This window comes from Bos taurus, chromosome 8 (genome assembly GCF_002263795.3).
Source record: "Bos taurus isolate L1 Dominette 01449 registration number 42190680 breed Hereford chromosome 8, ARS-UCD2.0, whole genome shotgun sequence".
In the NCBI taxonomy this organism is placed as follows: domain Eukaryota; kingdom Metazoa; phylum Chordata; class Mammalia; order Artiodactyla; family Bovidae; genus Bos; species Bos taurus.
The window spans coordinates 73,801,107-73,816,938 of record NC_037335.1 but is presented as its reverse complement, the minus strand read 5'-3'; the positions used below and the strand labels follow the sequence as shown (position 1 = coordinate 73,816,938).

General features: G+C 47.3%; 1 protein-coding gene and 1 non-coding gene across 4 annotated transcripts in view; one reads left to right on the top strand and one right to left on the bottom strand.

Annotated features, from left to right (window-relative positions):
- DPYSL2 (dihydropyrimidinase like 2) overlaps positions 1-15,832 on the bottom strand; it is a 118,627-nt gene that overhangs the window by 58,443 nt on the left and 44,352 nt on the right. For all 3 annotated transcript variants that reach the window (NM_001434924.1, NM_001076000.2, XM_005210288.5), the window contains one exon: positions 15,249-15,433. In NM_001434924.1, the coding sequence (NP_001421853.1) occupies positions 15,249-15,433 (185 nt within the window). The remainder of the gene's footprint in view (positions 1-15,248; positions 15,434-15,832) is intronic.
- Positions 1,451-1,569, top strand: LOC112447896 (5S ribosomal RNA). The gene has a single exon (XR_003036168.1). It is a non-coding gene; the product is annotated as a 5S ribosomal RNA (ribosomal RNA).

Genomic DNA, 15,832 nt, shown 5'->3' with positions numbered 1-15,832 from the left:
TGAGAAACTGTTTGATCTTCCCTGTTCCTGCTCCTCCTCAAAAAATGCCATGTGCCCGAGGTGTTCCCCAGCCAGACTTGTGAAGGGCTGAGCCTTATGACCCTTGCAAGTGGGGGCCGAGCCAACGTGATTCAGAGAAATGGGGAGAGATGGGGCCCAGGCAAGGGTGAGGAGACCTTTGAAGCGGCTTGCGTGCCGCCATCTGGCTATGCACAGAGAAGGGTTCCTGGGCTCCAGAAGAGGGATTAAGTTCAGTTGATGAATGCACAACATGACTCACTCCTCCTGGTTGCTCTCCAAATCCCTCCTGGGATGCAGGGGGACATCTAAGGCATCCATCCTGTGCTTCTGTTGGGAGACCAGAGATGCTCGGCACACCACCATCTTGGTGAGCATCTTCCCCTGCTGGACGCAGCCTCCAGCTCAGTGACAGACGGTCCCTAGATGATCACTAGTTCCCCCTTCATATCACAGAAAAATGACTTCTACATAAAAGCTGGGTCGAAGGATCTTTCTGTTTCTTAGGGACTGGACAGCCCAAGGTCCCATCACAAACTGAAGGTGGGCACTGCATCCGGGATGTTTGTGAAGCATCCTGGGCACAGAGCAGCACTGGTGAGCACACTCTTTGGGGGAGGGGCTAGATTTTTGGTTTGTTTTCATTTGCTGGTTTAGCCATGCAGTGTAGCTTGCAGGATCTTAGTTTACTGACTAGGGATTGAACCCACACCCTCCACAATGAAAGCGCAGTGTACTAACCACTGGGAGCTTCCCAGGCGGTGCTAGTGGTAAAGAACCCACGTGCCAACGCAGGAGACATAACAGATGCAGTTCAATCCCTGAGTTGGGAAGATCCCCTGGAGGAAGGTATGGCAACCCACTCCAGTATTCTTGCCTTGAGAATCCCGTGGACAGAGGAGCCTGACTGGCAGGCTACAGTCCATGGGGTCAAAAAAGAGTCAGACACAACTGAAGTGACACGCACTAACCACTGGACTTCCAGAGAATTCCCGTCAGCACGCTCTTTGACTGTTCAAAAGCAAGCAATGCTCTTTATTCTGTGGTCCGAGAGTGCCAAGAGCCCAGCCCTAACACGTGCAAGCTCCGTGGCTTTAGGCAAGTCACCTGGCTTCTCTGGACTTCCCATTCCTCATTTACAGCATGAGGATGTGTATGTGCATGCTCAGTCACATCCAACTCTTTGTGACCCCATGGGCTGTAGCCCACCAGGCTCCTTTGTCCACGGGATTTCCCAGGCAGGAATACTGGAGTGGGTTGCCCTTTCATCTTCCAGAGGATCTTCCCAACCCAGGGATTGAACCTGCATATCCTGCATGTCCTGCACTGGCATTCGAAATCCTTACCACTGAGCCACCTGGGAAGCCCCACAGCATGAAGACAAGCCCAGCTACCTTCAGGGTCGATGTAAGGACTAGAAATGCTGTGTATAGTCTACGGCCATACCACCCTGAACGCACCCAATCTCGTCTGATCTTGGAAGCTAAGCAGGGTTGGGCTTGGTTAGGACTTGGATGGGAGACCACCTGGGAATACCAGGTGCCATAGGCTTAATAAAAAAAAAAAAAAGAAAGAAAGAAATGCTATGTACAGGGTTCGCACTGGGGCACAGACTCCAATAAACAGTATCCCTTTTCTGTTCCTTCCAAATCATTTCACCTTCTTCTACTGTATCTTGTGCTAAGGATGGAACCATGCAGCTCCCTGCTACGATTCCTTGCAGGTTGGTGCCTGGGTCCAGAGAGCAGTCAGTGGGTCATTCCCCTTCAGAGGCATTCAGAGGACAAGAGAACTCCATGCAAGCCCCTTGGACAAAGACTGACACATACTGGGGTGTACCTGGGCAGTCTGCTTTACGCTGTTGTCCTGGCATAACAATTGCTGTTCTGTCGTTTAGTCATGTCCTCATGGACGTGTGGACGATGTGACCTCATGGACTGTAGCTCACCAGGCATAACAATTAGTAGCAGCCTTTTCACTCTCAAATGCGCATCCAATTTGGACAATAACTTAGATGCCCATTCTACACACAGGGCTTGAAGCCCCCATCTAATTATGTTAAAAGACGCTAAAACACACCACCAATTCTGAGCCTGTTGTTGGGACACTCTGCGGAGCTTGTATTTAACTCTGAAGCAAAAATTACACTGTCTCCAAAACTCAAAGTCCACCCCCTCCACAGGGCTCAGTGAAGTGAAGTGAAGTGAAAGTCGCTCAGTTATGTCTGACTCTTTGCAACCCCATGAACCATAACCCGCCAGGCTCCTCAGTCCATGGGATTTTCCAGGCAAGAATGGAGTGGGTTGCCATTCCCTTCTCCAGGGGATCTTCCTGACCAAGGAATCGAATCTGGGTCTCCTGTAGGCATATTCTTACTGACTGAGCCACCACGGAAGCCACCAGGGAAGCCACGAGGGAACCGGGCTCAGAGAGACCCCCAAATTATCTGCCAATCCCTCAGGACATAGTTTTCTAACTAAACCCGTTTTTTTGCTTTAACTAGGGATCTGTTCTGCCATTTTTTCCTACCTCCATGATTTGTGGAGCTAATGAGCCAAAGCAAAAAAATTAATAAATGACAATAATAAAGATTCCCAGCTAAATGAAAGAAGCAGAAGTGAATGTCAAAGAAAAAGCGTTGTCTGCCTGGACAGACAACATGGATGGACCTAGAGATTATCATACGAAGTGAAGTAAGCCAGATAGAGAAAGACAAATATCATATGATTTCACTTATATGTGGAATCTTTTTTTAAAAAAAGATACAAATTAACTAATTTCTAAAACAGAAATAGAGCCACAGACATGGAAAACCAATTCGTGGTTACCAAAGGGGAAAGCGTGGGTAGAGATAAATTAGGAGGTTCGGTTAATATATACACACTGAGATATATAAAATGGGGCTTTCCCAGTGGCTCAGTGGGTAAAGAATTTGCCTGCCAATGCATTAGACGCAGGAGACAAGCGTTCGATCCCTGGGTTGGGAAGATCCCCTAGAGAAGGAAATGGCAACCCACTCCAGTATTCCTGCCTGGGAAATCCCATGGATAGAGCAGCCTGGCAGGCAACAGTTAGGAACAACTCAAGCGACTGAGCATGAAAGCACAAATATCAAATAGATAAACCAAGGACTTATTCTATGGCACAAAGAATGATACTCAATATTTTATAGTGGCCTATAAGGGAAAGAAATCTGAAAAAGAATGTGTGTGTGTGTTTATAGCTGAGTCACTGTGCTGTACACCTGAAACTAACAGGTTTGTGAATCAAGTATATTTCAATAAAATACATTAAAAAAAAAAAAAACACATTTTGTGTTTCTTAAATACATTTTAATACATTAAAAAAAAAATACCAGGCACCATCCATCAGGGCCCAATGCTGTCGCCTCTGAGAGGTCTGACACAGTCCCTTCATTTGATCCCACACGAGAGGAACGGGTCCCTGGCCAGTCTGCCAGAGAGGAGCAAGCTCTGAGTCCCACAGGACTCTTATGCCACGCGTCTCTGAGTGTGAGGCCCTCTAAGGCTAAAAGCTCCTTTGCCAAAACAGCCCCTAGAGAAGAATTTGTCACCAGCACTGCCAGAGGACTGACCCGAGGCCATGCACTGGAAGCACGGCAAGCCTCGAGGCTGTGGGAAGGGTGATGCTTGTGCAAGGGAATGCAGACCTCCTTGCATGAATCCACCACAAAAAACAAGGGGTCCAGGCGCTCAACAGCACGATAACAACCCATTATAAAACTGGCCCCATTTGGATTCCTTTTTTGGCTAAAAAGTCAAATCTAGCAAGAGTTATTCACTGGATGAGCCACGTGTTGATGACACTGCTTTGCATCTGTGGGGTCAAATGAATTGTCAAGAAAATTAAGCCCCAAATTCTTTCAGCGATTATTCAGAGGGCAAAAAAAAAAAGAAGAAAGTGAAAAAAATTTTTTTTGTATAAGAAGTCATTTTAAAGGGCTTTTTATAGATGACGGTTTCTCCTGCTGTGTTGGAAATATGAATTCCATTAACATGGGGTGAAGATTAATCTTGAATTTCTTTCTGATCCCCTCGAGTGGCAGGAAAGGGAAATAACCCATCTGGAATCAGCTGGTACATGACTGAATCCTTGGATCAAGAGAGATGAACATAGTAGAGAGACTGTTGTTCAATAGTTGTCGTGTCTGACTCTTTGCAACCCCATGGACTGCAGCACACCAGGCTTCCCTGTCCTTCACTATCTCCCAGAGTTTGCTCAAACTCATGTCTTTTCAATCACTGATGCCATCCAACCATCTTCTCCTGCCCCACATCGTCCCCTTCTCCTCCTGCCCTCAATCTTTCCCAGCATCAGGGTCTTTTCCATTGAGTTGGCTCTTCACATCAGGTGGCCAAAGTATTGGAGCTTCAGCTTCAGCATCAGTCCTTCCAATGAATATTCAGGATTGACTTCCTTTAGGATTGACTGATTTGATATCCTTGTCCAAGGGACTCTCAAGAGTCTTCTCCAGCACCACAGTTTGAAGCATCACTTCTTTGGTGCTCAGCTTTCTTTATGGTCCAACTCTCACATCCATACATGACTACTAGAAAAACCACAGCTTTCACCTTCTGGAGCTTTGTTGGCAAAGTAACGCCTCTGCTTTTTAAAACTCTGTCTAGTTTTGTCATAGCTTTTCTTCTAAAGAGCAAATGTCTTTGAATTTCATGGTTGCAGTCACCCTCTGCAGTGATTTTGGAGCCCAAGAAGACAAAAATCTGCCACTGTTTCCACTTTTTCCCCATCTACTTGACATGTGATGGGACTGGATGTCATGATCTTGCTTTTTGAATGTTGAGATATCAGATTAGATAGATGGATTAAACAGATGATATTGGTTTATATAGAGAAGAAACAGCTAGAAATATGAACTAGATATATAAGAAAAACAACAGATGATGATAGCTTAGATGCCATGCCATCTGTCTCTCGGTCACGTCTGGCTCTTTGCAACCCAATGGACTGTAGGCCACCAGGCTCCTCTGTCCAAGGGATTCTCCAGGCAAGAATACTAGCGTGGGTTGCCATTTCCTTCTCCAGAGGATCTTTCCGACCCAGGGACCAAACCCATGTCTCCTGCATTGGCAGGCAGATTTATTACCACTGAACCACCTGGGAAGCCCCAATTGGTATTGATATTTAGATAGAGAATAGAGATGCTGGCTAAATCATAGATTAGATAGGTAGACAGATCCATTGACCATTGATCCACGGATTCACACGAGTGCCAAAAGTGTCACAATTATCATTTACGCACAGTCTCACTTACCTTGCATATAACCCTAAGAAATAGGAATTTATTAGCTCCATCTTATAGACATGGAAACTGCCATCTAGAAATATACTGAGTGAGTGAAAGTCACTCAGTTGCGTCTGCGTCTGACTCTTCCCAACACTATGGACTGTAGCCCACCAGGCTCCTCTGTCCATGGAATTCTCCAGGCAAGAATACCGGAATGGATAGCTAGTCCTTTCTCCAGGAGATCTTCCTGACTCAGAGATGGAACTCGGGTCTCCTGCACTGCACGCAGATTCTTTACCTTCTGAGCCACCAGGGAAGCCATAGAAATATAGGCGCTCACACTCAACCAGAAAGTACTAGAAAGGGAAAATTAAACTTTGGGCTTCTGATTGCTGGACCTCTCCCTGCCCTGCCTGCCTTGTTCTTTGCAGTTTCACCCTCTGGAACATGCTCTAGTTTCTCCCAGCTGAGAGAAAGAGAGAGAGGAGCTGAGACAGACCATATGAATGCTTGCCTTAAAAATCTCTGATTCTATGTTATTACCAGGCCCCTTTGATTTTTCTCTCACAGGCTCTCCACAGGGAAGGATTCCAGGTCTGACCTATCATTAGAGGGAGATTAGGTCATAAACACTATTGACTCAACCTAAAGACAGTAGGGTTTCCTCGGGAAAACCAGCACAGCAGGTGGTCCACAGGGCTGGGCCTGGCGGTCCATATCCCAGCTACACTCTGCCTTCAGCATCCCCTCTCATCCCACGCTGTACCATCTATCATCTCTCACCCACCCTGACTCCAAGTCATGTGCATGAGTGTTAAGTCACTTCAGTCGTGTACGACTCTGTGCAATCCTAGGAGTTGCAGATTGCCAGGATTCTCTGTCCATGGGATTCTGCAAAGTCCTACCAGTGCCCTACTAGGCACCAGCTAAACAAAACCTTCCCGAAGGAGGAGACCCTTTTCAGTGACCTGAGCTTAGCCCCATCCCATTTCCGAAGTTTCTGAAGGGCATCCAGCTACAGGATCCACCCACTCCAGGTCACACCACTGGAATCCCCCTCCTTTGGCAAAGAGGCCAGGATACAGCAGAGAACTGAGGGCAGAAGGCACCTCTAGCTTTTAGGAAACCTTGGCAGATCTTCATTAAGTTTCAACAGAAATCCAACTGCTGGACTAGGCACCTAGATTTGACTCTTAAGCCTGGCCACCACTGGAAGCTTTAAAACTACCAACCTACCTACTTAGAGGGCTTTCCTGATGGCTCAGTGGTAAAGAATCCACCTGCAATGCAGGAGACTCATGTTCGATCCCTGGGTCAGGAAGATCCCCTGGAGAAGGAAATGGCAACCCACAACAGTATTCTTGCCTGGAAAAATCCATGGGAAGAGGAGCCTGGTGGGCTGCAGTCCACAGGGTCGCAAAGAGTTGGACATGACTTAGCAACTAAACCACCACCACCACCTACCTAGCACAGTCAAATCAGAAGTTCTGGTCCCTGGGCTTGGGGAAAACTCCCCAGGGGATTCCAGTGTGCAGCCGAGGTTTGCAACTGGCTCATCACAGAATTTCCCTTCAGAGAATAGCCTCAGCCACAGGGACCCCACCCCCGCAGCATCCTCCCTATCATTAGGGGAACATTTAGTCACATTCAAAGAGCGCTGGCTCCCATAGGGGTTAACCAGAAAGAACTCTAATTTCTACTCACTGTCATTCCCCTGGGTCATTACCATGGCAGTTCAGACAGACTAAAAGCAAGGAATTTGGGTAAATGGCTTCACCCAACAACAGCAGCCAGTTGGAGGCAGAGTCCTCAAAGCCCCGGGAAAATAATCATTTCCCAAGAAAAAACAGGCAAGTCCTTTCAAACAGGAGAAAGGGGAAAGCTGGGAAAAGGGTCCCCAGTGGAGTGATCAGGGACCAGAGCAATGGACAGCAGGTAGAAAAAGGCAGACCCTTCTGCCTATGACAGTCATTTATCCCTTTAAGACACCGTGTACCATTAATCGTTTAAAGAAGGACAGAATGTTCACCTATTATGAAAAGGCACTCTGATGAAAAGCACAGCAGTCCGGGGCCAATCTGGGCAGGGAGATGAAACAGCTGCTCCGTCCTAGTTCCTGTCTTGAACAGGAGGTGCCTTCAAGAAAACCACTGGAAACATACCTCATGGTAGTTTTCCTAAGTGACTAAGTGGGTATGTCCCGTCTTACTAATCACTTCTGACTTCTCCCCTACAACTCAGCACTGAGCCTTTCCAGGGACCAGTCACATTGCCAGGCTTTGGAGAGAAGGTAAGCAGGCAGGGTGGGGGGAGTGATGGAATGCAGGGGGGTGGTTTCCAACTGTGCTTCCCCAAGCCCTAGTATTTCCCAGAGGCAGAGGAGCTGCCAAGACGGAGGGGAAAGAAGGAGTGGAAGAGGATCTGGGCTCTCCCATGGCCCACCAGTGAGCAACAGCTGCCCTCTTTCATCAGTCTCATTTGCCACATAGGGGCTCCCAAGTCAGATTTCACATGAGAAGAGGAGAACAATGCTAAAGACCCCAAGAGAAAAGGAGCCATGGGGTCAAGGCTTTGGTCCAGACTCATGCTGCTGTTTATCAGGCAGCCAGCATGGGCAGCTCCCATGGATGCTGTGGGTCATATAGTAATGGATAGCGCCAGATCCATGCACTCTGGAAATCTCTGTCAAGCTCACTCAGCCAGCACAGGGAACAAGGGTCTCCTTGGACACATATGTATCAGGCAGGCTCTTATCTAGCCTGAGCCCATGCAATGCTGACTGTCGGAAGCCTGTCCCTTTCATCAACGATCAGGAAGACCTTGCTGAAGTCGATCATGGGCATATTCCCAACCACACCCCCTAGTTCTAGCTGTCACTCTGGGCAACAAGACTAACAGGACATTCCCAACCATCAGGATATCCTGCTTCATGAAAAGTCAGAGAATAGGCTCTAGGAGCAACCAGTAATGGGACTCTCCACCCTCTGTGTACAGGAGTTAGACTTGATCACATAGGATGGAGATGCCTTCTTAAGAGATGAATATCACCCTTCCATGGCCTGGGGTGACTCCTAAAGCTGTAACTGCCAGCTCTCAGGGCCAGAGGCCACACAACACACCCTGCATAGATTAGGGTAAATGCCACAGTGTCCATGAAATAGGGTCTAGGGACCCAAACAGAACCGTCTCTGCTTCCACAAGGGCCTCCATGTGTGTGTGCTCAGTTGTATCCAGCTCTTTGTGACCCGATGGACTGCAGCGCACCAGGCTCGTCTGTCCATGGGATTTTCCAGGCAAAAACACTGGAGTGTGTTGCCATTTCCTTCTCTAGGGGATCTTCCTGACCCAGGGATCGAACCCAGGCCTCCTGCATTATAGGCAGATTCTTTACCGTCTGAGCCACCAGGGAATGCTTGTATGTTAAAGTGCAATTATTTTGGATACACAATTGTTGTTCAGTAGAACAGTCGTGTCCAACTCTTTGCAACCTTGAAGACTGTAGCCCACCAGGCTCCTCTGTCCATGGGATTTCCCAGGCAAGAATACTAGAGTGGGTTGCCATTTCCTCCTCCAGGGGATCTTCCCAACCCAGGGGTCAAACTCACGTCTCCTGTATCTCCTGCACTGGTAGGCAGATTCTTTACCACTGAGCCTTCTGGGAAACTCCCAGAAGGGGCTAACAGACTCTAAATCGCACTGGGCTATGAGCTCAACTCATGAATGGCCTCCTTCACGAGAACAGCATCTATGGATGTGTGTGCTAGCCCTTCAGGAAGTGGGGGCTACATTCCAGAAGGCTTCATCTTTTTCACTCTCTTCCTCTGCTCTGCTTGGCACCAGGTATTAGGTGGTCAAGCAAAAATATCCCAGGGAGTGCATGGGTTCTTCCAGTTCCAGCCATTCATGGCCAAGATTTGCACAGCGACACCTGAGCTGGCCCCATTCCGTGGTGTCGGCTTGCAGAAGGCACTCATGTCCATAGATGAAATGTACACTTTCACCCACGTGACGCTTGAGGGGGGATGAGAGGCGGAGTGGACAAAAAGAACCCACGCCCACAGCCCATCAGATAATGTGGCTTTCTAACTGCCAGCCCACAGGCAGATGTTGTGGGGACAACTCAGGTCCTGGACTCAGAGACTTTCGTCTGATGTGGTTGGGTTTTCCTGTAAGCACTTTCTAACCCAAGTCAAATGAAATGATGCAAAGGGAATAATCAAAGTATGGATTACAGACGCATTCATATTCCAGTGCATGTGTGTGTTCACACATGGACCCGTCAGAGGCAGGGAGTAAACCCAAGCGCCACGTGGATGAAGAAATGACAAGCAGCGGATGTGCCCCAGAGACGCTCCGAGCCACACCTGTCCAGGAAGGCCCTTCACCTTGATGTAGGCCTTCTGCCTCCACCAGCACAGCTCTCTAGGAAGAGCTAGATAAGCCAAGGGGCTTCAGAGATGACTGCTGAGTCCTCCGTGGTGCTCAGGGACCACCCTGTGCACTCAGAGAGCAAGCTCCCTCATGAGACGACCAGCATCCCCACTTCCTTCCAAAAGATGGAAGGAGCAGTCCCCATTCACAACCTCAGAGTGATGCTCAGGCTCTGGGTTTTCCCCTCCAGCTTCCCTCCCCCAACCATTCCAACAGTTGATTGGACCGCAGTGGCCAGGGGCAGGCGACAGAAAAGAGGGCAGTGCTAAAGAGACAGCTGCTTCGGTGGAAATGAACACAACCAGTGAACGCTGTTAACATCAGACGTGTAAACCCTGCTCCCCACCCCCAGGATTCTTGGTCCACTGGCATGACACTCAGATGAAGCAGGAAACCAAGTCCCATGAGCAAATAAGCTCATCCCATCATTCATTCATTCATTCAGCCACGCATCAGTGAAGCAAGTGTCTCAGGAGTAAGACACTGCTGGGGGCGGCGGGTGGCGGGGGGAGGGGGATGAAGAAGAAAGAGACAGGGCTTCCCTGGTGGTCCAGTGGTTAGGACTCCACTTGCCAATACAGGGGTAACAGATTCCATCTCTGGTCCAGGAAGATCCTACGTGTCGCAGAACAGCTAAGCCGATGTGCCACAACTACTGAGCCTGTGCTCTAGAGCCCGAGACATGCAACAAGAGAAGCAACCACAATGAGAAGCCTGTGTGTAGCAACAAAGACCCAGAGCAGCCAAAAATAAATTAATTTATTAATTTTTATAAAGACAAAAGAGGCAGAGGAGCCATGATCAAACCATAACACAGGACAAATGTCCCGAGGACTAAGGCAAGATCCTTAGCCATCTAGAGTCTGCAGGTCTGGCATGGACCTCCAAGAGCCCAACTTTCCAACAGCTCCCCAAGTTCACGTGACAATCACCAGATTCAAATACAGGTTCAAGGGTCCCCTCAGACCCTCCAGGTCAAGAGGCTGGGTAGGGCTCAGGAAGCTGAATGTTTTAAGAGGCACCCCAAGTCACATCAGGGAACCCAGTCTGCTGACCACACTTAGAGAACCCCCGCTCCCACCAAATGGTCAGGTCGGTCCTCCTGCAGTTGGAGCCTCTTTCCTCTGGCTCTGAAGAGAGTAGAGATCCAGAGGGCGTCTCTGTGGAGATGTGAGGTTTCTGGTACCTGATGTGAGATGGAACAATAATAACCACCACAGCTGAGTGCTAACTGAGGGCCGGGTCCTATTCTGATGCCTCACTGTCGATCTCTGTGACAACTATCCCCATTTTGCAGATGAGGCTTAAAGCAGAGGTCGCACAGGTGGTGGGTGGTGGAGCCACAGTTGCAGGTATGCACTCCCATACCTGTAACCTGCACTGGTGAATTGGGTGAGTGCCCTGCCCTCTGGCCTCGGTCTTCCCCTCTATAAAATGGAAATAACTGTTCTCGCCTGCTTCCTAAAGACTCTGGGTTCTGAACAACTCTGATGGTCACAGAGCCCCCAGGACGCCAGCAGCACTTTCAACAAGCAGCACCCTTGCCACCTCCATGACCCCTCAGCTGGTCTGGATGCCGCCTACAGGGTGTGTGTCTAGAGCCTTTGCCCACCAATCACCAGACCAAAAGGGCAAAGGACGTTCCCTCTGCCCCGCATGGAGGGCCCCTTACAAAGATCTCATTGTACATTTCTCAATGACAGCCTCTGTTTCATGGCAATAATATTATTGTCTGCCACTGACGTGTCACCTCCCTTTCCAAACTGGCACTATTTGGCTGCATTGTGCACTGCAGGCTGTGCCTTACAGACAGAAATGGAGCCTCCAGGCCCCATGACCTGAGAAATGCACAGCAGGTAGCAGGTGAAGACACATCAAGTAACAGGACTTGGAGCAACGCAGAAAGATGGGAGAGAGCGGTTACGGGGAGCATGGTACCAACTTCCTTCAATGGCTTATTTCTATGTTTTCACTTGAAACTCTTCAAAGTGTCCGAAGTATTTAGTGCTGGCCTCAATATTCATTAAAGAAGCTACAATCTCATTGAAAGAGCAGGTCATGGGTACCAACGAAGTCTCACTAAGCTAGCTATTATTCCTCTTTGCAAGGCTCCTCTCTAAAGCACACTCCAGCCACTCACTCACCTGAAGCAATACAGAATGCATAATCGGCAAGCAAAAAAAAAATTCTGATTTCCTCATCTGTATTATTACCACGTGTCTCCTAAGGGAAGGGCAGGCAGTGGTAATTCTATACAGGTCACCATGGGTGGGCACTTGCAGGAGCAGTTAATATTTCTCCAAGGATATACAAGCAGTGGAGGTCAGAGTGTGACAACTTGGGACCACATTCCCACCACCTCTGCTTACTTTCATTCTTTGAGATTTGCTCATTAAATCTCCCCACTTTTTAACTGCGCCAGCAATTCTGCCTTAAAAGATGCTTGCATTCTGCCCAACTGAGTGGGGCAGGCAGTCAGATTTTTTCCCCCTTCTTTGCTCCCACACACAATAAGGTCATCTGCTGCTTATTCTGGGCCTGTGGTCCAGGAAGCAAGCCTCTGGAGACATCCCACACCCCTCTACAGAAGGAACCCACCTGCAAGTCAGGGAAAGATGCTCATAGCTGCTGAGAAAGAAGGCCAAAGGGAAGGTCAGGGTGTCAGCAGGAAGAGATGTGCTCATGAGTGAAGGTGGGTGGGGGAGGGAAGGCAGAAAGAGACAAGAGGACTTCCCTGGTGGTCCAGTGATTAAGACTCTGCGCTTCTACTGCAGGGGGCACGGGTTCAGCCCTGGTCAGGCAACTAAGATCCCTGACCACATAGCATGGCCACATAGCATGGCCAAAGAAAGAAAAGGACAAGAAGCAGGAAAGTAACCAAAGAATGGATCAAGTGTGAGGAGTGAAGAGGCAGAATCAAGAAAGCAGGATGGAGTCTTTCAAGTAAGTTGGAGAAAAAGCAGAGTATTTACGGACCTGTGGAGCAAAGTACAAGTGATTAGAGGCAAACTCCGTCTCTGAGCTCAGTGAGTTGCCAAATGTGGGAGCTGGAAAGGACATCCAGGATCCTCTAGTGCAAATCTTTACTGTGCAGACGAGCAGCCGCAAGAACTGAGGTGATTCACCCAAAGGTCACACAGCAGGTTGGTGTGGCAGGTAGACCAGATCTCCAAAATCCTCGTTGGATATATTTATACCTCTTAGGGTTGTCCTTTGGCCCAATGATAGATATCACCTATTACTCCCTTGAAGTGAAATGAAAGTCACTCAGTCGTGTCTGACTCTTTGTGATCCCATGGACTGTGGCCCACCAGGCTCCTCTGTCCATGGGATTCTCCAGAATACTGGAGTGGGTTGTCATGCCCTCCTCCAAGGGATCTTTGCAACCTAGGGACTGAACCTGGGTCTTCTGCATTGCAAGCAGATTCTTTACCGTCTGAGCCACTGGGGAAGCATTATTTGTGACTTACTAACAATCTGTGACCAAGGCAGGGGCCTACAGGGCCCCGACAGGGACTCCAAACTGAGGCAGATTAAAACCTTGACTTGGTCTTCCAGGCTGACACCCGAGGAGTCTGTTTCTCTAAGGTCCAGTGTGGCTCTGCGGCCTGCCCTGGAGGAGGTGTGGAAATTCCCACTGGTGCCGGTAAGTCCTAACAGACACCACTGACAAGGCAGCAGGCATCCACACTAGGCCAGTGTCCCAAAGTGTGTGTGGACAGCACCCGCAACCACAGGAATGGTACCCTCTAGGTTAAGAGGTAACATGTGCAGTAAGAAAGAAGTAAGGCTTAAAAAAAAAAAAGCTTTTTCTGCTCAGTGATGACACCCAGAAAACCAGAAAGGACACAAGAAGGTGAATGTTTGATTTAAAAAGTCAAAGAGCTCAGACTAGAAGGGGCTGGCAGTGTTCTGACAGGTGGTAGGGAGGACAAGAGGAAGCTCAGAAACAGACCCTGCAATTACACATTAAAAAGAGCATCAATTCAGAAAGTAACCAGTAAGATAGGTTTTTCTAGAACATAAAGCACTAAGTTCTTTCCACGTTGACCCTCTTTTAAACTGAACTATAAGGTTTTAAGACAGACTGTATATTGGCTTTCATCCTTGGATAAAATCTTAAAAAAAAAAAAAAAAGAAATAAAAGAATGCCAACTACAGCAACATGGATGGCCCTAGAGATGACCATACTAAGTGAAGAAAGTCAGATGGAAGAAGATAAATATCATATGATACTGCTTATATGTGGAATCTAACAACTGATACAAATGAACTTATTTGTAAAATACAACAGACTTACAGACATAGAAAACAAACTTATGGTTACCAAAGAGGAAAGGAGCAGGGGGAGGGAACAATTACTAGTTTGACATTCAGAGATACACACTGCTGCTGCTGCTAAGTCGCTTCAGTCGTGTCCGACTCTGTGCGACCCCATAGACGGCAGCCCACCAGGCTCCCCTGTCCCTGGGATTCTCCAGGTAAGAACACTGGAGTGGGTTGCCATTTCCTTCTCCAGAGATACACACTACTATATATATATTAATAAACAGATAAACAAGGACTGACTGTATAACATAAGAAACTATATTTACTATCGTGTAACAACTATAATAGAAAAGAATCTGAAAAAGAATAGACATGCACTGATATATAACTGAATCATTTTGCTGTACATCTGAAACTAACACAACTTTGTAAATCAACTACACTTCAATAAACAAATAAAAATTTAAAAATTATGTGTCTAGTGGGTCACTGTACAACTTGCCTACCTTCTCAAAACCAAAATGATATTTGTCAAAAGGACGATAAACAGGCATGCTGGAAACTGACCATTCACAAACAAACACTTCACATTTGTTAGGAAACATACTTTAGATTTGGCTGACTGAAAAGCATACATCTTACGGAGCAATATTCATGAGGCATCAATGTGTCCATGGCAGAACAATCTTCATATCTTAACAACAACTGATATCTTCAGGTGCTTCTCTGAGCAGGACTGCCCAAATCCATTTATGTCAAACCCCAAGCAGGAAGTAATCCTTCCATTTGATGTTCTTATCAGTAGAATTAAGTTCCTGGTTCAACAATTCATCTGCTGTACCCTGGCCTCATTCCAAAAAGATACACCCTTTGGGAATTCTTTAAAAGTCAAAATCAAATACTTAGGAGCAAAGGCTCAAAATTGATAGCCCTGAAGATTACTCCAAGGACTGTTGTTTTCAAAGTGATCACGATCAAATCACATTTTCAATCTAAGAAAGACAAAAGCTCTAGAGTAGAGAAAGCAAGAAGCCACTCTTTTTTTTTTTTAATCCTACTGAAATTCTCAAGTTCAACTGAAGAACCTTAGAGCTGGACAGAAAATGAGCCTAAGGCTGGCCTGTCCCCATCACTCCCCTTACTTGGAAGACCCATCCACTGTTCAGTTTGGCAACCTTAAGAAGGAAAGACTCAACAACACAGACTCATGTTCACATGATAATGATTCTCAGGCACTAAGAATATTCTTTGTAAGCTGTCTTACTGATCATGGTGGTTCCTCCAGCCAGGGCTGCCTTGGTGCCTTGAAAGAAGTCATCAGCAGAGGTCATCCCCTGATCAGGCATCTGGAAGCGGGTATGGACGTCAATCCCTCCAGGGATCACCATTCTGGAATGGGCTTCAATGGTCTTCACCCCTCCCGGCACAATCAGGTTTTCTCCTATTTGCCTAAATGAACAGGGTGGGCAATAATGATCATAAATGAAATGTCCTAAATCAAACAGCATCTGACAGACACTTTCACCAAGCCCATAAACATTCCTTCTCTATATTCTAAAGACTTTTCAGATTATTGGTATTGTTATTATTCATAATGTCTGTACCCTACTCCCTACCCACAAGAAGCAATGTAGAGCATACTACAAGACAAAATTTAAATAAGGCATCAGAGGCCAATTCAAGGTTTAGTTACCAGAAAACCCATATGAACAAATGATAACAAAGCACCAAGGTATTTACATAAAATACTACCATACTTCATAACACACCCAGTTGAGTTGCTTATCCTATAACAGTTTTCTCCAGACCTGACTTCACTTTACATTTATTTTCACCATATCCTTTTCA